Source organism: Gymnogyps californianus, chromosome Z (assembly GCF_018139145.2).
Source record: "Gymnogyps californianus isolate 813 chromosome Z, ASM1813914v2, whole genome shotgun sequence".
NCBI classification, from domain to species: Eukaryota; Metazoa; Chordata; class Aves; order Accipitriformes; family Cathartidae; genus Gymnogyps; species Gymnogyps californianus.
Window position 1 is genome coordinate 43,879,227 of NC_059500.1, and position 26,366 is coordinate 43,905,592.

Below are 26,366 nucleotides of genomic sequence, written 5' to 3' on the forward strand. Positions count from 1 at the left end.
GCCCTCACATGCTACCCCTGGCTGAAATCGCTTCAATCTGACTAGACGAACAGCACTGAGGAGGATATGAGATGAGAGGAGCTCTGTTTCGGTAGGGCAATGACAGCTTTTACTGATGCAGGTTAGCATTTACTGCCCTCAAGAAAGAGGCAAATCTTCAGAAGGGTTAGCAGAAGACGAGCACTCCCCAGTTCTGTACGGTCTTGTCTTGGTTTCAGCTGGGACAGAGTTAACTCTCTTCTTAGTAGCTGGTACAGTGCTGTGTTTTGGATTTAGTGTGAGAATAGTGTTGATAACACACTGATGTTTTAGTTGTTGCTAAGTAGCGCTTATCTTAAGCCAAGGATTTTTCAGTTTCCCATGCTCTGCCAGCAAGCAGGTATGCAAGAAGCTGGGAAGGAGCATAGCCAGGACTAGCCAAAGGGATATTCCATACCATGGAACATCATGCCGAGTATATAAACTGGGGGGAGTTGGCCAGGAGGGGCAGATCGCGGCTCTGGCATTGGTCAGCGGGTGGTGAGCAATTGCATTGTGCATCACTGGTTTTTTTTTTTTTCTTTTTTTTTCTTTTTTTTTAATATTCCTTTTCATTACTATTATTATTATTATATTTCATTATTATTATTGTTAGTATTATATTTTACTTTAGTTATTAAACTGTTCTTATCTCAACCCATGAGTTCTACCTTCTTTCCCAATTCTCCTTCCCATCCCACTGGGAGCGGGGCAGGGGAGCGGGGAGTGAGGGAGCGGCTGCGTGGTGCTTGACTGCTGACTGGGGTTCAACCACGACAGGTCTGAAGTAAACCAAATGCTGAGTGCTTGACCTTGAAACTATCAAAAGAGCTGGTTGGCACAACATTTCTGTTGCACCCAATCCTCCAAGCTTCTAACTTCCATTCCAGAAGGAAAAGTAGACATTTTCTACAAAAGAGAAATGTGGAAGAAGCAAAACAAGCAAAATCCCCAAGCAGTTGTTTTGCATCCATATTATTGTGTGGAAGGGTGGCTTTGGATTGAGGTGGTTTGCTTGTTAGGACTAGTCCACACCCTGGAAGTCTTCTTCCTCCATTATCTCTGCAGGATTTCACTGGGAGTTCATCAAAACCAACTAATTTCAATGAATAAAGCTGGTTTTTGACAAACCAGTAATTTCTAGTGTATATCTTTAATGCAAAAAGCGCTTACCACCTCTGCTCACAATAAATGGTGAATGGGACAGGAAAAAGGAAGGGTGCTGGCTAGTTGCAGGCTTGCAAATCTGACATGAACAAATCAGCTGTCAACTCCTCTGTCTCCCATAAAGCATTTTATATTAAAAGCAGCCAGATGCTGACCCTGCTTAAGTCACACTGATTAATTACATGCAGGCAGCACCCTAGGGTTTGACTTGCCATGCTTACATGCCCATGATGTTCTTAGAGAGGAAAAGAAAACTGGTCTAGGTATCTGATTTTAAGTTATTTTTATAAATCAACACAATGGAGTTGAGATAACTTTGAAGCAGTAAGAATCTTTGTTAGATACCTCAAGAAAAGAATCTGATTTTTGAACTTACACTGGCACTAGAAAAATCATTCCTGTGGCCATGGATTTATAGGGGTCTTTATTGCTATGAATTGTTAGATCCACTTTGAGAAGAACTCTGCTGTTCTTTAGGAATTTGTGTAAGTTCCCAAAGTAAAAACTTGAATCTTGTATACAACAGTAGTTCGCATTGGTGTTTCAGATGTAGTATGTTCATTATTCTTAGAGCTTAGTATATTCTCTTGGACTGATTCCCACATTAAAGTCCAAAACCGGTCCATGTTAATGTAAGAGTGTTTTCAGTGAAAACGTAAATGCATAATGGAATATGGTGCATCCTGCAAGGAAAGGATATAGTAGTTCTTGGTATAGAATATATATATGGTCACTATAGCTTCCACTATAGGCTTTTTTCTTATCTGACTCAGAAGTTGTTTAATACTTGTTTAATACCAAATGCCTTTTCAGTGGATAGAAGTGGCCATTTCTGTCCTTAACACTAGTGATGCTGAAGCCCAGAGAAGTAAAGAAAAGCAAGGAATTTATTCAGCATCTGCATTAACAATTATTCATGGAAGCATGGAACCAGTAAAACCTACTTTCCTTTGGGTTTATGTTTTGTTGTTAGACTTTTTTGTTGATAAGGTGTGAAATCTAATGGAAGCTTTTTCCACCATTAACGTTATTAAAAATACTGCTCTTGTATGAGGATTTCATATCTAATAGACATTGCTTTTATGGTGCTGCTTTCCCCTCAGCTTCCCCCGTGCTTGGTAGCTCATGTTCAATAAACTTGTCATAAGCTTATGTCTTTGGTCATTAGATAATGACTTCAGACTTTTTAGGGGATAGCAGAGACACATGCAGATGTCCCTATGCATGCCCACAGCATGATCACGGAGGCCTTGATTCCTTTGAAACCAAAGCAAACACACAAAAAATATTATGGTAGAAAGGATAAAACACATATGGGAATAATTATTTCCAGATTATATGTCAATTTCATTAAACCTCTTACATAAACAGTGAAGAAACAACAACTGATATAGTAGAAGTGTGTACTTAGAAATGCTTTCTAATGCATTTCATTGACAGTTTTAAAAACACAAGTTCCTTCTTAAAACATACCTCAGTGTGCAGCTTTTAAGTGTGAAATTAATTGCCCTTCTTGGCCAACAAATTTTAAAACAATGTGATACAGCAGAACTGCCAGCCCTGTGGGAGGTTAGCACAGAAACACTGGTGTCATCACATAAGAGAAGAAACTAAGGCTTTTCTCTTGTTCTTATTGCAATAGAGTTTCTGGATGGTATGATGGTGCTAGTCATCAGGTTCTGCATCCGCCAAATATTTACATCTTTGAAGTAGGCTTTGGTAGAACTGAACCAAAGTCTAAGTAACTGATACTCGGCTCTCAGAAGTGTCCTTCTGCCTGAATTCTTGTACTTCTGAAAGGCCATAATTTTGACTCAGGAAAGTTTCTTGGATTCTTCCCTAAATGTGACTCTTGCCTTGACTGAATAGTCTATTTCCTAACTTACGCTTAATTAAGCCTGCTTGGTATAAGAAAATTGAGCACCCTTAATCTCAAGGTCTGGCTGGATAGCTGTGCCCTGAGCATGGATTACACTTTCTGCTCATTTTTTTGTTTTGTCAAATACTTTTGCTTTATGCAATTAAGTTTACATTCTGAACCTGTAACACCCATCTCTATGATAGCAGTTTTAGAAGTAGCTCCTGAATCTGGGCCTTTCTCTAGTGCAGCCTTTGCTTCCTGCAAGGAAGCTTTACTTGTGGACTGCTGGTTGTTGTTTCATATACCCCTTGGCAAGGTATAGAAATTAGGTTCCTTATTTTTAGTATGTACTTCACCTTCATGTATTTATGTATGGCACAAACACAAGCTTCTATAGGTATGTTGGTGATAAAAGGAAGACTAGGGGAAAATGTGGGCCCTCACCAGCAGGAAACGGGAGACCTGGTTATCCGGGACATGGAGAAGGCTGAGGTACTCAATGACTTTTTTGCCTCAGTCTTCACCGGCAAGTGTTCCAGCCACACAGCCCAAGTCGCAGAAGGCAAAGGGAGGGACTGGGAGAATAAAGAACCACCTACCGTACAAGAAGATCAGGTTTGAGACCATCTGAGGAACCTAAAGGTGCACAAGTCCATGGGACCTGATGAGATGCATCTGTGGGTCCTGAGGGAGCTGGCGGGTGAAGTTGCTAAGTCGCTATCCATTGTATCTGAGAAGTCATGGCAGTCTGGTGAAGTTCCCACTGACTGGAAAAGGGGAAACATAACCCCCATTTTTAAAAAGGGAAAAAAGGAAGACCCAGGAAACTACAGGCCAGTCAGTCTCACCTCTGTGCCCAGCAAGGTCATGGAGCGGATCTTCCTGGAAACTATGCTAAGGCACATGGAAAATAAGGAGGTGATTGGTGACAGCCAACATGGCTTCACTAAAGGCAAATCGTGCCTGACAAATCTGGTGGCCTTCTGCAATGGGGTTACAGCATTGGTGGATAAGGGAAGAGCAACGGACGTTGTCTGCCTGGACTTGTGCAAAGCATTTGGCGCTGTCCTGCATGACATCCTTGTCTCTAAATTGGTGAGACATGGATTTGACGGGTGGACCACTCTGTCGATAAGGAATTGGCTGGATGGTCGCACTCAAAGAGTTATGGTCAACAGCTCGATGTCCAAGTGGACAGCAGTGATGAGTGGCGTTCCTCAGAGGTTGGTATTGGACTGGCACTGTTTAATATCTTTGTCAGTGACATGGACGGTGGGATTGAGTGCACCCTCAGCAAGTTTGCCGACGACACCAAGCTGTGTGGTGTGGTCGACACGCTGGAGGGAAGGGATGCCACCCAGAGAGACCTTGACAGGCTTGAGAGGTGGGCCCATGTGCGAACCTCATGAAGTTCAACAAGGCCAAGTGCAAGGTTCTGCACGTGGGACCAATCCCAAGCACAAATACAAGCTGGGCAGAGACTGGATTGAGAGCAGCCCTGAGGAGAAGGACTTGGGGGTATTAGTTGACAAGAAGCTCAACATGACCCGGCAATGTGTGTTTGCAGCCCAGAAAGCCAACCATATCCTGAGCTGCATCAACAGAACCATCACCAGCAGGTCAAGGGAAGTGATTCTCCCCCTCTACTCCGCTCTGGTGAGACTCCACCTGGAATACTGTGTTCAACTCTGGGGCCCCCAACATAAGAAGGACATGGACCTGTTGGAATGGGTCCAGAGGAGGGCCACGAAGATGATCAGAGGGCTGGAGCAGCTCTCCTATGAAGACAGGATGAGAGAGTTGGGGTTGTTCAGTCTGAAGAAGAGAAGGCTCTGGGGACACCTTATAGCAGCCTACCAGTACCTGAAGGGGGTCTACAAGAGAGCCAGAGAGGGACTTTTTACAAGGGCATGTAGTGTTAGGACAAGGGGTGATGGCTTTAAACTGAAAGAGGGTAGATTTAGGTTAGATGTAAGGAAGAAGTTCTTCATTGTGAGGGTGGTGAGGCACTGGAACAGGTTGCCCAGAGAAGTTGTGGATGCCCCACAGGCTGGGTGGGGTTTTGAGCAACCTGGTCTAGTGGAAGGTGTCCCTGCCCATGGCAGAGGGGTTGGAACTAGATGGTCTTTAAGGTCCCTTCCAACCCAAACCATTCTATGATTCTATGATCTCTGAAGAATAAACTCATCGTTGGTACTCAAACAGATGATGGGGACATCCCAACCAATGGACAATTGAATTGGTAGTCCAAAATTTATGGAGGCATTTACTCAGTAACTGCCTTCTAAGCCCCTTTCTGAATCTACAATTTATTCACATGTCCCTGTTTAGAAAAACTGAAGTTCATGCTTGCATACTGTGCTGAAGTAGGTTCCTTTAGTAGTGGAATAAGGGTCAGTAAAGGATGCAGTTTGCATTATTTTCTGCTTTCATGAAGAAAGTGTTTGTCACTTTGTCTAAGAAAATTGACTGTTTTGTAGAAGAGGGAATTAAAGTGTTGAAACAGAAAGCGTAAACAAAAATGAGAATGAAGCAGTGGATTAAAATCTTGATGTCTGCTGGTCACTGTCCCCTTCATCCCAATGTCAAGCAGAACAACTCTCCAGGCTGTTCAGGTGCATTTTAAGAAAGTCTGTGACTGGTGGTAAAGTTGTTCCCTCCTGTCCTGTTTTCCTTCTGCAAGAAAAAGCAGCAGCAGGAAGATAAGAAAAGTATGAGGATGCTTGCTAGCATTAAAACACTGAAGAAAAGATATAGACCTGTGTCAGTAATATACAAACACCAGAAATAATAAAACCTAGAGGTTTCTTTGGCCTCATAAAAAAAGTACAAAAAGATTTGGTAGAACATTATTAATGTCAGTCTCTCCAGAAAGAAAATAGCTTTTTATATGGCTTTCCATATGTGAACAGCTGAGAGTGACTACATGTAAAAAGGAAGAATTCGTGGAGCACTGAACAAATGTTGGGTAGGCAGGATAACATACTTTGCTGCTGCTGCTGTGGCTGGAGGTCTGCCAGCAGTAAAATTTATAAAGACTGGAGGTAATTTTCTTCCTGATAGAAGCTGTCCTGTCTTACAAAGCTGTATGAAGCTCAGTGGTGATGCAGTGGTCAGGAGGCAGAGACTGATTTTTGATGCAGATGACTACGCTAGCTTTTACCTACCAGCACACTCCTCAGGGTGTGTTAGTGGTTCTGTATACCAGATCATTATTGCTCTTACCTTTGCTGTAGGGAAGGATTATCCTCTTCCTTCGTAGGAAGGGTTAGAAAGAGCTCAGGGAAATACTATGAAATGACGTATTGACTTGAGAAATAAGAAGTAGTGAGAGCAGTAGAGATAAGGACATTGATGTTTGGAAGGTTTGGGGGAGAGTTTGGAAAACTGGTGGCAAAACTGAGCGAAAGACAACTTCCTTTGAACAACTGCCAAGATTTATTTAACCCACTAGAATAAGGCTTCCGCAAAAGAAAGCTTCATTTATCTTTCCAATAGAATGTTCTCAAAGAAGGAGGAATCAGTCTTTTCTGCTCACTTGTATAGTAACTTTTTGGAAAAGATAGTTCTTCCACTGCCTCGGTCCAAAATATCTGTCTATGACCATTGCTGTGCTGCTGACTATTAAAATTGCCCAGTACTGTAAGCAATCCAGTAAATTTTTAATAGAGAAGCCCGTTTTCATCACATTGCCTGTGGTTGACGGTGAATAAAGATAATTAAATATAATGAAAGAAAAATCTGTGACTATTTCAAGATTAATAAGAGTTCTGAGACTACTCTGCTGTCTCTGTGATTTAGCCAAATGCACATCATATATCTCAAAGCCATTAATGATTCAGGTCAAATATCAATATCCAGTACTGCACTGAAATACTGACAGAATGGAACCAGGGAAATAATTCTTATTCACTCCAGTGGACCAAGGGTTTCACCCAGTATTTTCTCAAAATGTCTGTTCTATCATGCCAAAGCTAGGATAAGGCAATGAATTAGGGAGCTCAGGTTTGCTTCTTGCTTTAATGGGCAAAGCAGGATGCTATATGTAGGAAGCCTAAAGGACTGAAAATCTGTTGTAAGTTTAAGAGGCCACATTCTGCAAAGTAACTTTACTTCCCTTTGGATGCCTCTGTTTCCTTTTTTCCTTGCATACCCGTGGGGCTGTCATCTTTCACTCCTGTCAAGATTGTTTATTAATTGGCCAGATTTGCTGGAAAGCAATTCCAGGCACTCTAGGGACCAGGCATGCTGCTTCAGTGGTGCTTCCAGCTCCTGCTGAACTGCAAGATTATGGACTTGAAATGGGAATTGAACTCGGGTCTCCCACTTGGCAGCACAAAGCGTGACAATTGACTAAACACAAGGACCATGCTTTAAAGGTTAAAACGAAACATGTAAGGAAAGGAGCAACAACTGAGAAGGCTGCTTGTAGGAAAGTCCATGTAAATGAAAGTTAATGCCTTGTAACAAAAGTAAAAAAGCAAATTGAAACTAAACAAAATGTTTAGATTGGCATGAGCAAGAACTCTTTAAGATTGATGGCTCAGAACTTGAGATTTCAGTGTTCATCTGAGTTTAGGATGGGAAAGTATATAATTAATGTATTTTACGTTATTATGTATCATAGCATTATAATCATTATAGTAATATACATTATGTATTAGAAGCTCTGTGTTATATATTAGCCTTTGTGAAGATTTGCTTCTGTGAAAATAGAAGAATCCCTGGGACAGATTCAGAGCAGGGAACTTTCCAACAACATAGCTGTAAATACATTAAAATATTTTATTATTTTATTATTTTTTTCAATTTTGTAATAATCTATTTTAATGTCAGTGAATGTCACTGCTAACCTTTTTTACTGATGGAAGTAACAACATATGCTGTTCATGCATGGGCTTTAGTAACACCGTTTCTTGCCCTCTACTTGATTTGGCCTATGAAGTCATGACAACCATTTTTTTTGTTATCAATTTTGGGGTGATACAGTATTTTCCATCACCATCTGGATGTTGAAAATTAATTAAAACTAAAACCCTAGTTTTCCATTGCAGAGGCAGCTGTTAAACAATGGCAGCAGCCAACATGGTGATGATCCCATTTTTGTAAAAACAGCGTTAGTATTTACGTGACAAATACAGAGTACTTTATAAAAACCTTTTAATGAGAACAATACTTCAGTGACTGAAAAACAATTTTAGAAGGAAAAAAGCCCTACTTACTATTATTCACTTGTGGTCCTGAAATTTTGTTTAAATTGTGAGATTGGGCTGATACAGCCACTTTCTTAAAGCAAGAAGACCTGGACTATGTTAGTATGGTTTAGCGGTCACATGAAAAACTCCCCCGCTATTCAAAACCCCACAGTTTTCTGAGCTAATTCACTATATAATTTATTCCAATCAATGTGATCAATGAGATGAGATTTCAGCCTAAAGCATTAATGAGCTTTGAAACTTATCCCTGTTGACACAGACCTGACTTTGACAGTGAGCCCCAGTGAGCTTAGTGGGTCCCAGCAGAGCGTCCTAAAATCTCAAAGATGTTCTGTGTCATTCTGAGCACGGAGGATCAAGGCCATAGCTTCTGCCACATTACTAATTTCATAGCTTCATCATAATCATGCTGCTAATGACTTCTATTGTACATAAATACTTTATAGCCCTATTTCCTGGATACAGCTTCTAGGTGTCTGGACTTTTGATTTCAAAGGAATTAAAGATTGTCCAGTTGAAAAAGTGCTAAAAAGTATCCCCATTGTTGGAAATTTCAGGTAGAGCTAGCTGACAGAAGCACTGAAGATCACGTCTGCAGCAATGTCCTCTTTAGAAATGTATTTTCATATTGGTGATGATTTTTAAATTTTTTTAAATGCATGGTGTTGGTCTGTGGTTCTTCAAAATAGCAGCTGGGGACTGATTTCTCAGGAGATCTGTAGCAGATGATGAGAACTTTCTCTGTAGGATTACTAATACCATGAAGAACAAGGTGGGAGCCACTGAATTTTTATTTACACTGTGCTGTAGGTGTGCGTGGAGCTGTACTGACATGCAAATGGGGTTAGGCTTTTGTTTGTTTTTGACTGCTTATGGCCTAGCAATTTGATGTGAAAGCATCTCCAGTTCTCACGTAACTCATCTTCAAGGAGGAGTTGCACAGTGTGAAGGGAGAAACTAGCTGAAGGTTAGGCCATCCTAGGGCCTGTTGCCTTGCTGTTTTAACCCCACAGGATTGCAAGGGAATAGGATTGAACGATGTTTTGCATTTGGAAAGAAACCTGGAGTTTCTAGGGACCCTACCCCCAACAGGCTTTTATAAAAGGGGACTGTGGGACTGCACTGCTTGGGAAGAAATGTCGTTCCTTCAAGCACACCCCTAAGAAACACAGTCAAGAGCAAAGGCCGTGAGCATTGCTTCTTGGTGCTTGTACAGTTTGTGTTTCCAGAATTCACCCTGCCTTCTGAACTGGTGGTTGTTTGGGTTTTTTTTTTTAAATTTGCATCTGCATTCCCATAGCTGAATTGCAAAGCGAACGAATTATGTAAAGCATGTTTGAATATGCATGTGCTCTATAACCATTGATGCAAACAGGAATGAGGGCTGAGACAGGCTGAATCCATAAGAACTTTTGTCATGCAGTCTCTCATCACAAGCTTTCCTTGGACTCTGAAATGAAACAGCAGGGAGCTTTTCACTACTGCCAGCTGACTCGCCGTATCAAAGTCTGGGAATGCTCCGACAAAGCTCCACAGGGAATGTAAAAAAAAAAATAATAATTTTCACGGCCAAAGCACAGCTCTGCATACATTTAAGCGCTGCTTTAACCAAAGCCCAGTAGCTGCTGGTTCACACAGCCGACTATCTGAAGGCAGGTGATCACCCTTATTTAGCAGTACCACTAGCCACGTGACAAGAAAATGGTGGAGGATGTGTATTCCTAGTAAACTGCTACAGAAAGAGGGATGCTGAAGTGCAGCAGTAAAGCATCTTTATTATTTTCCCAGTAGAAAGGCCTCTTCAAGTCTTTACAAGGTAAGCGTCTCTTTACTCCAAGAGGCTGATATGCAGAAGGTTTTCTGATTAATGGCTCTATTGTTGCAGTTACTTTCGACAGAAAAAGGGGAAATGTTTGTCAGCATGATGCAAAGCACCCAGGACCTCATTACTGAAAACCAGGCAGCTGTATTTTAATTCTGTTGCAGCTCTTTATGAGAGAAGCTTACATCAGTTCAATGGGATTTCTTTTGTCTGAGCGCAGGCACAGTATTTGTAATTAGGAAACAAAACTTCACTGCACGGTCACCTAGCATGTTAGATTATTTTCAGCTTGTTTGGCTAGCTCTGAGGATATGGTGGGGAAAAAAGGAACGAACGTGAGGCATTGTCAGTGGATAACTTGCTTTTAAGACTGCTTGATTACTGGCATAGTGATTGTGATAGCTGTCATTGTAGACTACTTGACAATGGTATTGTTTTCAGGTTTTCTGCTATCAACTGAAGCATATGATTTTTTACTTTTTTACAATGTCCTCTTAAAATGTTGCAGTGAACAGAATATGTAATCTTTGAAGGTTAACCGCTCGAGGATGCAGCAATAGTCTCAGTGGTAAGAGGACTGAAAAATTACTGCAAAAGTTGGTTTGTACAGGCAGTATTTTTGTTTAAATTTAATTATAGGAGCTTGATTCAGCTCCATTCAGTTGTTTGCTTTTCTGTCTGTGATGAAGGAATGAAAATATTCTTCAGTTTTATGTGTGGTAAGCAAACAAATGATAGTGATGTACAGGAGGCAATGAAAATTTATAGAATGTCTAAATATTAGCTACTTAGAGCAACACTGAAAGGAAATGTATGCAGGCTTGGTAGGTGTATTTAGCCAGAATCGTTCTAAGGAAATGGGGGGCTGGCAGAGAGGTAATTTCTGGACTTATCTTTATTAATACTCTTGGGAAGCAGAGCTGTGTTGAGAAAGGGAGGATGCACACAGCTCTAGCAGCGCTGTCAGGAGGCATTAAGGCAACTGTGGGGGTCAGGGTGCGGGGAACGACACACACCAATCCTTACCCTGCCAAAACACTTTTTTTCCAGGACTGCTGTGTTCCTCCCACTACTCTCACTCATGCTCTCCACTGCTATGTCTTGTAGAGCAGGGGAGCACTAAGGTCTAAAATAGCCTTTTTATTCCTGTCTTTGATGAGTCTGGCTGTTATCTGGCCCTGCATAAATCGGGACAATATTATAGAAAATTCATGTCATCAGAGACAAGTCTGGCTTACGCGTAAGTTCACTACTGTAAAAACTTAGATCCTGCTACAAGCAGTCTGTTGTGGTTTTGTGGCACCTCCGTAGAATTCAGCAGTAACAGGAGAGCAATGTTATTTAGCAGCTTGTAATATATCTGTAGAAAAAGGCAGAGAAAAAAAAAAATCAATCTTTAAGCCACAGTCTTTGTTCATGCAAAAGATGCAGCTCTCAAACTTACCAAGAAATAATGTATAGGTGAGAATATGATTTTGTTAGCAGCTGTGAATGTTGATAAAGCTGTTTTTATCACTGCCGTGTCCTCAGGACTGGAGACACTTCCTATCAGACCCTGTACAAATATCCAGAAAAATATGGTGCTACTGCAACAACAAATGAGACCGAGGCAGAGGGGAGGATGGGAGTGACAGTCCAGTTGCTTGACAGATTTCTTAGTTTATCTACTTGTTTTTCCTTTGGACATTGAAGGAAATGGCTTAGCTGTTAGGGGATTTTATGAATTAACTCGTTCAGATATTACTAATTAGTTCTTAGCATATCCTGTAGATTGTGGTCTCCTCTATAGCCATTGCAGCTGTGAAAAATAGACAGCAGCAGATCAGACTTCCTTATTTCAGGCTACCAGATGAAAGCTGACTGTGTCCTATAAGAACAAGATCACCCTCCTTAGCAGAAAACGCTGGCAGCAAACTCTAAAGAGCTGTCTGATGGACAGCAGGCCAGCAGGATATACCTTTACCTGCTTGTCTAAAGCAGTAGAGCATATAGCTAACCTTGCCCTCGTATTTCTCAAGCTATTATGTGTGAGGAGTGCCCTGTGGGGGAAGGAGGAGCCCTGTTTTCTCACCTCATTCCTGAACGTTACTTCTTCAGTCTGGCATTTCCTGTCGCTCTGGCTCTTTCACAGCATTTTTGCTATGTCTGAGATTATCCTCTCTCCGACACTTAGGTTGGTTTTTATCTTCCTACTGCTTCTGTGGCCCTTCCAACTCAGTGACAGAGTTCTGCTTCTGAAGATAACTGGTGGCTTTCTGCGTCTCGTATCTCCCTTTGCACATGCCTTTTCAGACCTGCCTACTGCAGGGTCTGACAATCTTTCCGGCTCTGAACACCTCCTGCCAGTGCAAGCAGGCTGCAGGACTGCCTTGTTTGGTGCCAGTTTTACAACTTCAGTAGAGCTTATGTGCCTTGATTAGGTGTCTCCTCTGGCTCATGGTTGCGCTTTTCTTGTATGTTTCCCAAGTTGCAAATCACCCAGTATGGGTGGGAACTTTTCAGTTACCAATTTACACCCATTAGGGTATTTCCATTTTAATTTGCTGGTTAAAATTCCCTCTCCACATTCTGCATTGTCACTTACATTCCCCTTCTATCTATTACATCTCTGACAACTGCAGCTTTAAGAGAGACTGAAGTTTAACATCGGCATCTTTTTAGAGCCTTTTCTTTAGCTCAGTCATAGCCAAGATAGGGAAAATGTAGCTGTTCATTGGGTGTTTGTAGGTTTGCTGCAGTAGGTAAGATATGAATCTAAATTATAACAACATTGAACATCAGAAGTTGTGAAATCATAGTTACATTAACATGGAAAAGATGGAAAGATGGAATTTGGCAGTACAATGACACAGAAGTGAGAAGAAAAAAGAAGATGAACAAATTCACAAGATTTAAGGTATTGAAGGAATAGAAGTTGTTTGAGAAGGATAAGGAATGAAGTCTTAAATAGGACCAGAGAAAAAGCATTATGAGGGCAGGAAAGGATAGAAGTTATACAGTATAAAATAACTGTTGCCATGTATATTTTCCTGTCTACCAGCATATTATAAATTGTGCAAAGGCTGAACTTGAAATCAAAGGAGTGCTAGAAAAATCCTAATGCTTTAATGAACAGATCAATAAAAGTGCTACGAATCTGTACATCTTGATGTTAAGTGAGTTGTTATGATTAACAGCTCTGAAAATCATCCCTAAACACATTTTATCATGCAGCAAGACAGAGTTCACCTGTTGTAAGGTGCTTAGTTAAAACATTTGATTCCAGCTAGTGTAGTATGATAATAAGTATCATGATCATTGTACATGTCAGCATTCATACACACAGAGTAACAAATCCATTAAGCAATGCAAAAAGTGGACAGTATTACAGAAAAGCCAAGTAGAAAACAGGAGATAGCCACTGAAGTTCAGAAGTTAGCTCAGTTGCAGAACTAGTGGTTATTACTAATGAGCAGTCTGAGGCATTTTAGCATGTCTTCATTTGGAAGCAAATGTGCTTGATAAGGTGTAGACTGTAATAATAGTTGGAGGGGAGTTTCACAACTCCACTGGAGAATCTCAGTAGGGTGCAAAATGTAGAAGTTCCTGAAGATTTTCTGCTTCTGATCCTGCAACCTCTACCCCGTTAACTACTCTCAAAGCATTAGCGTACTTCCTGAAAGTGCAGATGGTTGCACTGGCTATAAGGTGCATGCTGCTTTTTCAAGTGCTGTTCATGTGCCAATTGCATCATTTGAAGCTGCAGGTATTCTGATGAATGGTCTTGACAGCACAGTATGGCAGGAAAATGGTCACTGTGAACCGCACATGCTGGAAAGAAAATTGCTCCATGAAAGTGGAAGGTGGGAATCAGGTCCCAGCTCTGTGATTAGGCCTGGCACTTTAATAAATTTTTAGAAATACAATTTTCAAACAAAATGCATTTTCAGGTTGTATATACTTAAGGCTCTTTTACGTCAGATTGATTTAACTCCTACTTTCTCTGCTGGCATTACCTTGTTACAGTGCATTTGTAGTGTTTGTTCAACAGTGGTTGTTGATTAACTGATCATCTAGATGTTATTTGTGGAATATTAACAACGTTATTACGAGCAGAAAGATCAGATAAGTTTAAACAAGCCTTCTAAACGCTAATACTGCTCTGAACATACATAGCTTGTTGCCAGACCTTGTGATCTTCCAACATTGATGGAGGAGCACCCATCACACAGGCTCCCCAACTTTGTGTTGTTAATTCTAGTAATTTTCCACTGGCTCAGTAAAGGTTAAGCAGCATTGAGCTAGGCACATAACAGAGGAGAGCCCCTGCTCTGAGGGCAAGACCATGGTATGTGTGTGCATACCATGGTGGTATGTGAATGCAATGCCAAAGCAGAGCAATAGATGTCAAGTGGCATGTTATTTCTACCTTAGAATTTGTACTCTCGACCTGCTTTTGCACACAAAATATTGAGTTAAGAAAATATTATTAAAATGATAATATTAGGAAATGCCTAGCACGTTCTGCACTCCACTGTAATAGGCATAGTTGGAGACAGCGCTATTTCATGGGCTGATAGATGAGATGTCTAGAGTCAGATAACACTACCCTGAAGAATTGTCCCCTGTCCGTGTCCGTGCCATGAAGTTATGTGGTGCAGGGCAGGTCACTAGGAGTCAGCAGCTGCTTGAATTGCACATATCCTTCTCCTCTGACCCCTGTCTGATTTGTTCTTTTTCTGGATGCCAAAGTGAAGCCACTGGGGTCTGACTATACCAGTCTTTTTCAGTGGCAGCTAGTCATGAGGATCAGTAGTGGCATATAGAAGATGTTATAAAACGCTACATATTCAGAAAAAAACCCAAAGGTTATTAGGCATCACATATCAGGAACTCACAATTAATGGGTGCTTTCGAAGTTAATTTCTCTGTTTCTCTTCTGTAACAGTGAATAATTCCTTATCTTTAACTCATAAAGCTGTTGTCCAAGGTATGTTAAACAATGTTGGGAAATGCCCAATACTCAAGTGATTAGCAGCTCTGAAAAGCACCAGAAAGGACTGATTGTCCTGTCTCTAGAGCAGTGTTTGAATGGTGCACAGTTAATAACGCTTGGGGATGCAGGAAGGAGAAGATAAGTTATTAAATAGTTGTTCGTTGGGTTGCACTGTCTTTCCTGTAGCATCCTATGACCTGCTGGTGACAAACCTCTAGGAAGAAACTCTTGGGGACTCTGGGATCTGCTGCAGGCAGCATCAGCCTGGCTTGCATTCCTAAAACCCCATTTCAACAAGACATCTAGGTTTGGACTTAAATCCGATTTCCCTCATTCTATATAGAGATGCTCTTTTATTTCATGTGGCTGGAAGTCACAGATAATTGAAGAAGCCTGGAGCCCTGGCTTCCTTCCATGAGCCTTCCTCATCCATGGGCATATACATAAGATTGATGAAATAGCTTATTGAATCCCATTATCACTCATCTATTTACTTAGATTTGTCCCTCCATGGCTCCCTCCATCCCTCCCTGGCTTTGCCTGCTTCTCTTGCGATGTGACACAGTGAGGGAGCTGGCAAGGAGTCAGGACAGACAGCCTGTGGCTGCCTAGCAGCAGTGAAAGCAGCAGCGTGTGCTTAAGAATAGCAGCTTTTATTTTTTAATAGTCTTAAACTGATAAGCGCTGACAGGAGAGCCTACTACTATGAGTGGCTACCTGGAAAAAATTGAGGCTTACAGTATAGATTTAAGAGGAGGAGCAAGGAAAAAGATGGCTAGATAAACAGATACTAAAGTTGAGTGGAGACTAGGAAACATTTTCATAAAAAATGGTTAAAAAATTTATTCAGTGGCCCAAAGCAAGAATTCTAACATGTTTTCAGTTAACATACTGAAATACAAACAATTTAAATCTTCTGGCTAGAATACAGAATTTTTCTACAGAAAGAATATTACCTCTTACAGACACGCCTAACTTTTTCATCCAACTTTGATGCTGAAAATGGAGTAACAAATCAGCACATGGAAAACATCAAGTAACAGTATAATCAGTAAAAGAAGCTTTAAATCTAAAGACTGAAGTGTGAAAAACTAGGAAGTTATGACTTTTACTAATTTTTAGCAATGGTTTATTCTGTGGCTGTTGAGAAAGTAAGCGACATGTTCTTCTGTAAAGTAGGAATATCAGCATGTGTTTATCTACTGTGCAGCAGTATGACAATGATTAGTTAACATTTGCACAGATGGTTAATTAATAAAGCTTTTGGCTCAAACAAAGCACCACAGATAATTTTGGGGGGTTTTTGGTTTGCATCCAGAGATGGGAATAAAAGTCTCATGCTATGCATAGGTTCCAGTGCTCAGTCTATACATTTTTCCTGAACTAATTTGTGATTAAGAGCTACCAAATAAATAGCAATAGAAACACAGTTAATTTAGTATACTAACATATGGTTGGTAAATGCAGCTCTCGGGAGGTTATAAAATTAATCCATTTTTACAAGTCACCTGTATACAGTATGATTATTTTACACAGCTGTGAGTAAAAGTAATGACTTTTTTCTAGTCTCAGATATCCTGGAGTGGATTCCTTCCAATATGCTCATTTTCTTGGTACGTAGATGTAGTTGAAGCATAGGCTCTGACTGATATTGACTGAATCCTGCACAGTGTATGTCACTTTGATTTGTTGCATACTCCACTACAGTGTAGGGATCATTAATTCTGCTGAACCTAAAAAATTCACACTGCAGTCTCCTTTATCTCTGAATAGGCAACTGTAGAAATTTTTATTTATTGTCTGGAAATTTTGTAGCAAACGACTAGTTTTAGGAAGTAATTTTGGGGCTTGTTTTTAGTGAGTGTATTTGCTAATGGGTTTCTTTTTCTTGTAGTGCACAATCCAGTTGGGTTTTTGGGGACTAATGTTCCTGGCTTCTTTCTCTGTTTCTTTCTGTGTGTTTTCATCAAACTTTCTTCAGACTAAAGCCCATATTTTGTCAGGTTTTATTTTTCAACTTTATATACTAATGCTTTATTTCCTATAGCATCTCCTTTTGGCTATAGACACAGTTGGTATTGAAGTATGTCCAACAGTTCTCTGACTTTGCTTGTAGAACATTTCTACCCATCTTACATGGATGATAAGCATCAAAACGCAAACACATGCACATTAAATTCGTATTTGTTATTAGTCATTTAGCATTAAAGGTCTCTGAAATAACACATCTCAGTTATAACGTAGTTTATGGAGTTGCCTCTATAACCAGAAGAACCATCACCTATTTAAAACAAAGGACAGAATGACTATATTCTGTCTTTTCTGAGCACTCCAAGAAAGAGTAGTGATTTCAGAAAGTAGATACTTGCTGTTATTTTAAAACATACTATTATAGCAAGGGTCTGCGAACTTCTAAACTCTAACTTTTTCTGAACAGAAATGAAACAGCAATTACAAGCCACAAGCTTGGAGCAACATATATAACATATGAAAGAAGGGGAAAGATGTTTTATTTGGATATAAATGCAAAACAGCAAAACAGTTTCTGTTCTAAAAATGGAATAACGTGTCAAGTGTTTAATCGTGATAATTGGGTTTTGCTATTCTTTTATATGAGGTGAGGTGAATGTTGGAGTAGCTACAGAGATGGATGATAGCAAAACACCCCTTGTAAGTGAGCTATCTGGTGAGATATTTTGGCTTTAAATTTATATAAATTTCTGTAGCACAGAATTGTAAACTGAAGAGGAATACAGTAATTAAGAAAACACTTTGTGTCAGCTCTTCCTTGATGTAAATTCTGATTGGTGGAGTGCTTAATGATTTGCTTTAGACTCCACTTCTGAGGCTTTTTATTGCTTCTGAGTATGGAAGAACAGCATTCTCATTTTGTCCAAAAGAGGTTTGACATCCTCCAGGCAGAGCAATCAAAATGCTGTGCGAGCCATCAGTAGGTTGCCTCTGGCAGGAGAAAGGCCAGAGATGGGCTTACACAAGGTGCTGTCTACTCTGGCCTTGGCCTAGCAAAACACTTCACCTTGCTTAATCATAAGGGCACTTTCAGATGGAGTCACGCTGAGTCAGTGGACAGGTGTCACTGGATAAACACCAAGGGCTTTTTCATACCTTCCAAGGAAAATACTGTACTGTCATGCCCAGTCCCTCAAGTTCTCGTTTCTCCTTTCCTGGTCTCTGTGCTTGCATGTGGGTGGTGTTACAGGGTGGGGACAGGAGGGGTTCAAAGGAAAAGTACTTCGTGCTGCCTGTGTTCTGCAAAAGCGACTCAAGGAACAACTTAAGTTCCCTTACCTTGTTTCTGTACCTAAAATTTCACAGTTCATGCATTCTTCCTCAAAACAGCTCAATTTTTCACTGCAAACCAGTGAGACAGTGGGCTATAAGCAGGACTTTTATTTCATCCAAGACCAGGGTGTGACTACATAATGTGTGGAATTTGAGAATATGAAAAAAGCCAGATGTCTAGTCTTTGAATAACCTTTTCATTGTATTTCATTTCCCCTCCTCCCATTTAGTTTCCAAAACAAGCATGTATTAATGTGAGCTGAGGTGATTTCATCCATGTCATTCCTTTTACTTAATCATGCTTTGAAACTTTATAAAAACCTTCAACATCTTGTGAAAATTTAAGTATAAAAGTATTTCTGTGTATAGAGGGAATAGCATGGAAGAAACATGATTTACTTATCTAGGAAAAGTTTTTGGCAGTTGTAGGCTCCACTTCAGATTAAACTTTTGCATTGGTGAGTACAGAAGCCTGGAAGATGTATACAATTTAAAGTATGGCTGGTGAGCAAGTTGTGGTGGGTTGGAGTGGAGGGATTCACTTTAAAAAGATGACGGTCACCGTTGGATTAATGTTGCTGTCTTGTGCAGGTTGTAGGTGTTCATTCAGAGCAACCCATTGGAGAAATTATTTGTTTAGACTAAAGAAATTAACTTCTTGATATGTAATAGCTGTGGAGCAGCTTGGGAAACTGGTGATATATCACATATGACACAAGGGTGAGGCAGCAAAGCCCATAGGGATTATGACATATTGCTGTGAATATTCAGAGCTGCTCTTTCCAAAATAGCAGAATGCTGCTGTACCTAGAAAAGTCAGGAAGGATAACTTTTATTCTGAGAAATACTGATTTGAGAGGGCACTAAGAATTATTTAAAGATTATTAATTTATTGAGCTGTAAGAATGTCTGAACCAAGAAAGAGCAAGGAAAGGATTTCAGCCTCCAGCCTCTCTTTCCTCTTTTCATAAGAATTTGTTATCTGTCTCTGATCCACCTTTGAGAAACAGGAGCTTTTTAGCTACTTCTGAACAAGTATGTAGACCTGAATTATCAAAGCAAATATGCAGTAACTTGATTCCTAGTGCAGCTGATCCTTAAATGACTGGTCTGTGTACCACATGAAAGAAGTCATTTATGACACAAAAAGCTTATTTGATTTTGACCTCTGTTCCGAGTGAAAGATTCTTTTTTTTTATCAATCCAGTAAATCATACCTGATTAGAATGGAGCTTTCTAAAGTAACTTAATTTACTTCTTCAATAAGGAGTATTCATTAAAAGGAGGAAAAAAAAAAAAAGAGAAGTGTTTTCTTTTTCTCATACTTTTGGCCACATCATCCATGGCATCAGTTGCACCTATATGGAAGGCAAGGAATTTTGTAAGCCAGAATTTTGGAAGTATGTGAAGTAGTCTGTGGGAAAGGAAGAGGAAGTAGTTGCTTAATTTAAGTTTCTGGAGTCCCTCTTCCATTACTAGGGTTCCTGCTGAGATCTGTTGAGAGCTTGTGCACAGCCAGAAATTACTTACTCTGCAAGGTGTTGAGCTGCTCAGCATAGCATGCTCTCAAAATCCATCAGAAAATGGGGAGCTATGTCGGTAGAAAACAAACTGCGTCCATATCTTGCTCATTCTCACACTGATGGGGAGTCTGGAGCCATATGTTGAGGTATAATGTCACAGAAGCCATGCTCTGTGACCGGCTTTCTAAACCTACCAGATTTGAAAGATGCCTGTATTGCCTATTAATTTGTGACTGAACAAATATTAACTACGGCTTTTAAAAAATATGAACTTTCACTGAACATACAGTATGTATGTCTGGCAAGGAATCTTTATAATCTGTTTGAGTAAAGTACAGGGGATCTGGAAAAATGTGACCAACTCCAGAGTCAGACTCTCTCTTCTCTGAAAAGCACATTGACTGTTTATTTGAGAGTAAATGAGAACCTGACACAATTTAAAAAAAAAATAAAAAGAGGAAATCTAATCTCAACTAAAAAATTTCTGAAAGGTGATAACGTCTTTTATGAGATTGAAAATACAATGGATAACCTTGTGTCAGCAATGCTTTTGGTAACTGGGCTTGAACTGATTTTTAACTGCCTGCCTTGTCCCAGATCTTTCAGGACCGCAGAGTCTTGCTTCCCAAATCAAATATCCCAATATGAACGATATGGATTATTGACATTAAAAACACTGTGCCATCAAAATAAAGTTAAAGATTCCTAGACAAATTCTGATGCTGTTTACTTGTAACCCCTAAGCCAGGAGTATTTTTTTAATATATTGCCTGTAGCAGTAGCTGTATTTCAGTAGTAATTCAAACATGATGATATGAAACACATTTATCTTTCAATTCCCTAGAAAAGTAGCATTATTGTAAACACAATTGTAATATAAAATTCAGGTTTAACTCAGCCGTAGTAGTCCCACTGAAAGCAGAAAAACATTTGAAATTTATTTCATGCAAGTGTAAGAGATTCTGGAGAAAGCAGCAATGCCAGCTCCAAGTACATATGCATTTTTTAAAAAAAGATAAAGACGCCACAGGAACAAGAGCAGTCTTGAGGCAATCCCAGAAATCTCATGACTTAGGATAATTCTGTCCCAGGCATTGCAAAAATTTTAGGCAACTCTCAAAATTCTGAATTAATTATTTGTGGGAAATTGCTTTTTTCAGATGATAATTGTCACTGTTTCTGTAGGGATAGAGTATATAAAACTCAGTCATGCTCTTATCATACAGAGAAGGTGGTCTTCATTCTGCTCAAACGTTTTTACAGGCTTACAGCAAAGAATACTGTCTCTTTTTAATACAGAAAGCCTGAAAATTCACTGTCCTGTAGCTCGCTCTTCACACAACTTGAAAGAAGAGCATTTCCTTTCAAATAATTTCCTGCAGTGATTTCTGAAGCCTGTTCAGTAAGGTGTTGTCATTTGGTGTGATAAGGCTGTAAGAGATTTTATAAATGAATGGTTTATATGTTAGTATCAAAACCGTGTTCTGTCCAGCCAAACTATGCACCCTTGAGTACCCATAAGTCATCATATGACTAGTCCTGAGCTGCTTTCATCTGAGCAGTTTTCATAGTTTTATATTTGGAAAGGTTAATAAAACCCCAAATAAAATCTTAATCTGAATTTAAAATGGATTAGAAGTATTCATCCTCTCCCCACACTGTTTCCACCACCGTGGTTTCTTACGTTATCCAGCTGTTACTTACAGCGCTTCGTTAGAATTCAGATTTGTCTCTGCTAAGTTCAGATGAATAAATTAGACTTCATTACACACATTTTGCTATGAATTGAACAGATACCAAAAAAAGCCAAAGACTCTAATGACTTATTTACATTTTCTAAGTAAATTGTGATGGGATTCTGTGTATCAGTTTTCTGTACAGCTTCTGAACACAGATGATGCTACACAGCAGAAAAAAAGGAAATGGTACATTACAGAAAATTTGTGCCATTCATTTTATTCATGAGCAGGATACTTTGATCAAATTTCTTTACTGTTCTATTATGTATCCAAAGATAATGAATATTTCAAGCCTTATTTGACAGTAATTAAACATATTCCAGAATTGGCATGTTTTGTAGAAATCAGTAAGCAGTTAATCTCTGTATTTGTGAAAGATGTACTCTACAGTATGTGGGAATAAATGTAGTAAAATTAGCAAGATGAATATGTTTTTGTTTTTATTGAGAGACAAGGTCTCATCATGAGTTGAGCAGCACCAACATGTTTGACTCTAGCTTTATATTGTCTTTTTTCTTTCTGGCCTCATGGGAAAAGTGGGAGTTCTCTAGTTTGCCTGTCTGTATTGGGAATTTGATGGTATGGGGCTTGAGGTAAGGATCTTTTGCAACTTTAAGCACAGTGAAGCCTTTGGCTCACTTACAGGCAAGCCTACATGTACGCATTTATATACAATCTATATGAAATTAACAAGACATGACAGAAACTATACTCACACTCTGATGCAATGATTGGCCAGAAGAGTCTTGTCTGCACACAGTAAAATAATGAGGGTAGTGCTCATGGGGAAAGTGAGGGTAGGAGGAAACTGCAGGAGCGACAAGCCAAGCCTATTCAGACCCATTCAGCTGAATCATTCAGAACACAGCTAGCTGATGCTGTGGCAGGCAAAGGTATCTTCTTTGATCTCATCACAGTTCTGTTAATCAAAGTGTAAAAATTGTCTGTTCTTCAGCTTTTGTGGGGAAAAAAAAAAAGAAATTTAAAAATAAAGAGTTTGGAAGAGGAATATAGAAAAAATGCTATAATTATTTTGATAAAATAAATGAAGCTTTTTTGGAGTCATACCTCTTTAGTGCAAATAGTTTGGAAGCTGTCAAGAGTGTCTTGAAAATATAAAATGTTGTTTCCTATCTGCAGTTGAACCATTCTCCCAGCAAGCATTTTGTAAAATACTTGAATAGAAAATAGAAATGAAAACAGTTCAAGTCAATTTGCTTTAAACATTCAAACACCTTTGTTATTATTTTCACCACATAATGCCTTTTACTTGTCTTATCTAGGTATGTTAAATGTAATTTCTTATTATCTTCTTAAAAATGGAGTTTAGGTAGGGTATTTTGCAACAACTTAGTCTTTGAAAATCTGTGACGCAGTTTTGGTTCTCACTGTTGTGCTTTCTGTACTCTTTCAATGCAGAATATCTACTGTTTCAGTATTACAAAATGACTGATTTGGGTCAGAATTGCTCTGAAGTACAAATTATATCAAAACAATGAAAAAAACCACTCTATCATTTTTGCTATACAGTAACTGTATGTACAGCAATGAAAATACTGTTACGGAACTCTTAACTGTGGCATGCAGTTTGCAAAGAGTAGCTGAAGCTCCCTGCAACGATGTGTCTGGTTTGCCAGATGACAAAAGACTAACTTAATTTGTATGAAATGAGAAACATTGCTGTTTGCCAGCCTGTTGTTGTTCAGTGCTATGTCTTGATCCAAGTAAAAGTGGCTATGTGTGAGCTATAGTCTCCAAAGGCTCTACAGATGTGTGCATAAATAAGGGGTAAGAATGCACAGTAGAATTACAACAGCTGTGTTTGTTTCCCCCTTACATCAGTTTGTGATCAGACTTCTGCACTGGCTATGTTGAGGAAGGTTTCAGTTCCGTATGAGATCATGAGCTGTATTGATAGCAAGGTCAACCTGCGCATCTCTTTAAGATTTTGCTTTGTATTTTACTTCTCAGGTTGGTGCAAGAGGATGTGGGAATGGACATCCCCTTTGCTGAGGGTGTACTAAGCCCCAGTTCTACAGAGATGAGACCCGGTGAGAGAAGCTCTTACTCATTTTCTTAATTATATCTTATTCCCTTGGCATTTAATTACGCAGTGAGAAGGATGTTTCTGTGCTGGTAAAGAATCAGTTCAGTGTTAAAAAGAAAAAGTGTTAAGTTCGCTTTATTTAGTCAATTTTCTTCTTCACTTGAGAAATGATAATTGTAGTGTGCCGTTTTCTCTTGTGCATTGTTGTCATCGCCCATTTAGTCCTTGTGAAGTTTAAGTAGTCTCTATTATTTATCTTATATTTGACTACTGTCTAAGTGAACTAAGTTAGCATTAGAATACTTCAGACAACAGCTTGAAATGTGCCACACAATGCAGTGGCAGGGGGCAAAGCCATATCTAGCTTTTGTCTTGTTGAAGACTACTTGTATTTAAGACTGAGTAAAAGACTCAGAGGTATTTTTATCTCTGTTACTGTATTGAATAAGATATTGTATAATTAAAACTAAAGACATAGCTACTTGCAAATCAGCACCATTTGAATAGCACTAAGTGCATAAAAACCCAAATATTTACAGTGGATTTTCACTCATATTAATTTTTCCAGGATTCAGCAATGCCTTTGTTTGTAACTCAAGTGATTTGTATATTGCTCTTTAAATTCTTAAACATTGTGGGTCAGAGCATGTCCAGGGCTTGATTTTTGTCTGATGATTGCAAAATAGTGAATCTGGATTTTGCATAATTTAAGAGCTCCCAGCTACATCTGCCATTCCTGTAGATGCTTGTTTTATTTCTTTAAACATTAATCTTTATATTTGTGGTTTATGTTAGGTGGTCTTAAATGGCTTGGTGTTACTAAAATTGATCTGTCCCAGTGTGTTTGAAGGTGATTCTTAAGTATCTGGGAGATGAATGGTATGCAGAGGAGATAAAGTTCCTTTTTTCTTCCTCTTTTTTCAGAACCTCCCAATTCTCTTGATCTTGATGGTTCCCATCCCAGAAGGATAAAGCTCACTGCTCCAAATATCAATCTCTCTTTGGACCAGAGTGAAGGGTCTGTACTTTCTGATGATAATTTGGATACGCCAGACGAAATTGACATCAATGTAGATGACCTTGACACTCCTGATGAAGCAGACTCTTTTGAATACACTGGACAAGGTAACGTTCTGGATTGTAAATGTAGAGTTCATCTCTGTTTCCTTTTTTACTGCTTACATGATCAGTCTCATGTCTGTCAGGCTATGAATACGGTTAAAGCATTTGAGAGTTAATGCTGGGTGTCCAGATATTTTTACTGTCTGCTATTTTTTAACCTTTCTTCCCCTGTGTAAAGTAACACATTTCTACTTATGCAGAGTGCAGAAAGACATAGTACAGCTGATTAAATAAAATAAGAAGAGCTACCTAGAGAGAAACAAATTCAAAGTCCTGTTTTTGTCCACTACCATAGGACTTGTCTGAAAAGAGTTGTTCAAGAAGGGGAAAGCAGTTGCTCTCTGTTGTAGGGAATGCTATAGCTAACTGCACCTTCATGCAGCTCTGGCCAGCTCTAGGTTACAGTTACATCAGTAGTACTTAGGGATATAACCTTGTGCAAAACGTGTTGGCTGACATAAGCTGCACCAAAGAGCTTGCAGTGTATAAACGAAGTAGACACAGTGTGGTGAGAGAGGTCTTTGCTAGTGAGAAAGGTCTTTTTTTATTCCCATGTATGGTTGGAAAGCTGAGATGTGGAAGGTATGTGCATGGCATGATAAAGCTAGCTCAGGTGATGGAACAACAGAATTCCTCATTCCACCAGTTTAAATATGCTTTCTCAGCAGGACTAGTTGTACAGTATAGATACACCCTGAAGTGTGCAATGGATACTTCACTCTTCCTTCGCATATTAATGATTTTCTCTCACGTGGTGTAAAAGTGTTTTACACTGTCTTACTCACTTTACTTACCCTCATGATGTATGAAATAGGGTGTTAACACTCATTCCTTGCTTGTACCTTAAGAACCGTATAAGGACTGTATTCACTAATGTAAATACATAGAGATCATAAGCTATTTAAGGGGAAAACGAGTGTGACCATTTTAAAATCTACAACAGAAAGAAACTTTAAAAACGGATCAATTTAAACTGAATTTTCCCTTGCATTTAAATTCTCTATTGCTAGTGAGGTCACTATAATTTAAAAATTGTATGCTCTTTTGAGCATACAAGAACAGTTGCATCAGTTTAAGTGATATTGCCAAAGAGGCATTACTGTGTACTCAATCATGCATGAGCGTCTCTAATGTTACTTCTCATTAGAAGGCCGATTTCCTTATGGGTGGATGCAAAGCATAGTAATGAGTTGCTTGATGGTTAGAATATTTTGTAGCAAAGGTTAAAACTAACACACACACGCGCGCGCGCTCACACCAGAGCAGCATGTGCTCGCAGTTTTAGACTGTTGTGACCACTGTGTGAGAGCAAAAATCTCTGTCTGCAGTGGAACAGATTTTGCCTTTAAGCCCTCAAGTAAATAAAATCAACTCCAGTGATTTTGGTGGCAGTTCTATTTATGGCAAGCATTTCTCCCCAGCTTTTTTTGCTACTTTCTAAATGCAATGATTCATTCAGTTGCTAAAGTTGGACCAGTTTCCCCGAACTCCTAAGTGAAGAAGAACTCAAGGTGCTTGAGTGACATTTTTACAGTTGTGTAGTTTGATTTTAGACCTACTTGATCGGCAAAAT

General features: G+C 39.4%; 1 protein-coding gene across 1 annotated transcript in view; it reads left to right on the top strand.

Annotated features, from left to right (window-relative positions):
* Window positions 1-26,366, top strand: part of PRUNE2 (prune homolog 2 with BCH domain) — a 111,797-nt gene that overhangs the window by 60,592 nt on the left and 24,839 nt on the right. Inside the window, exons 11-12 of the mRNA XM_050913590.1 lie at window positions 23,596-23,675; window positions 24,596-24,796. Of these exons, the coding sequence (XP_050769547.1) occupies window positions 23,596-23,675; window positions 24,596-24,796 (281 nt within the window). The remainder of the gene's footprint in view (window positions 1-23,595; window positions 23,676-24,595; window positions 24,797-26,366) is intronic.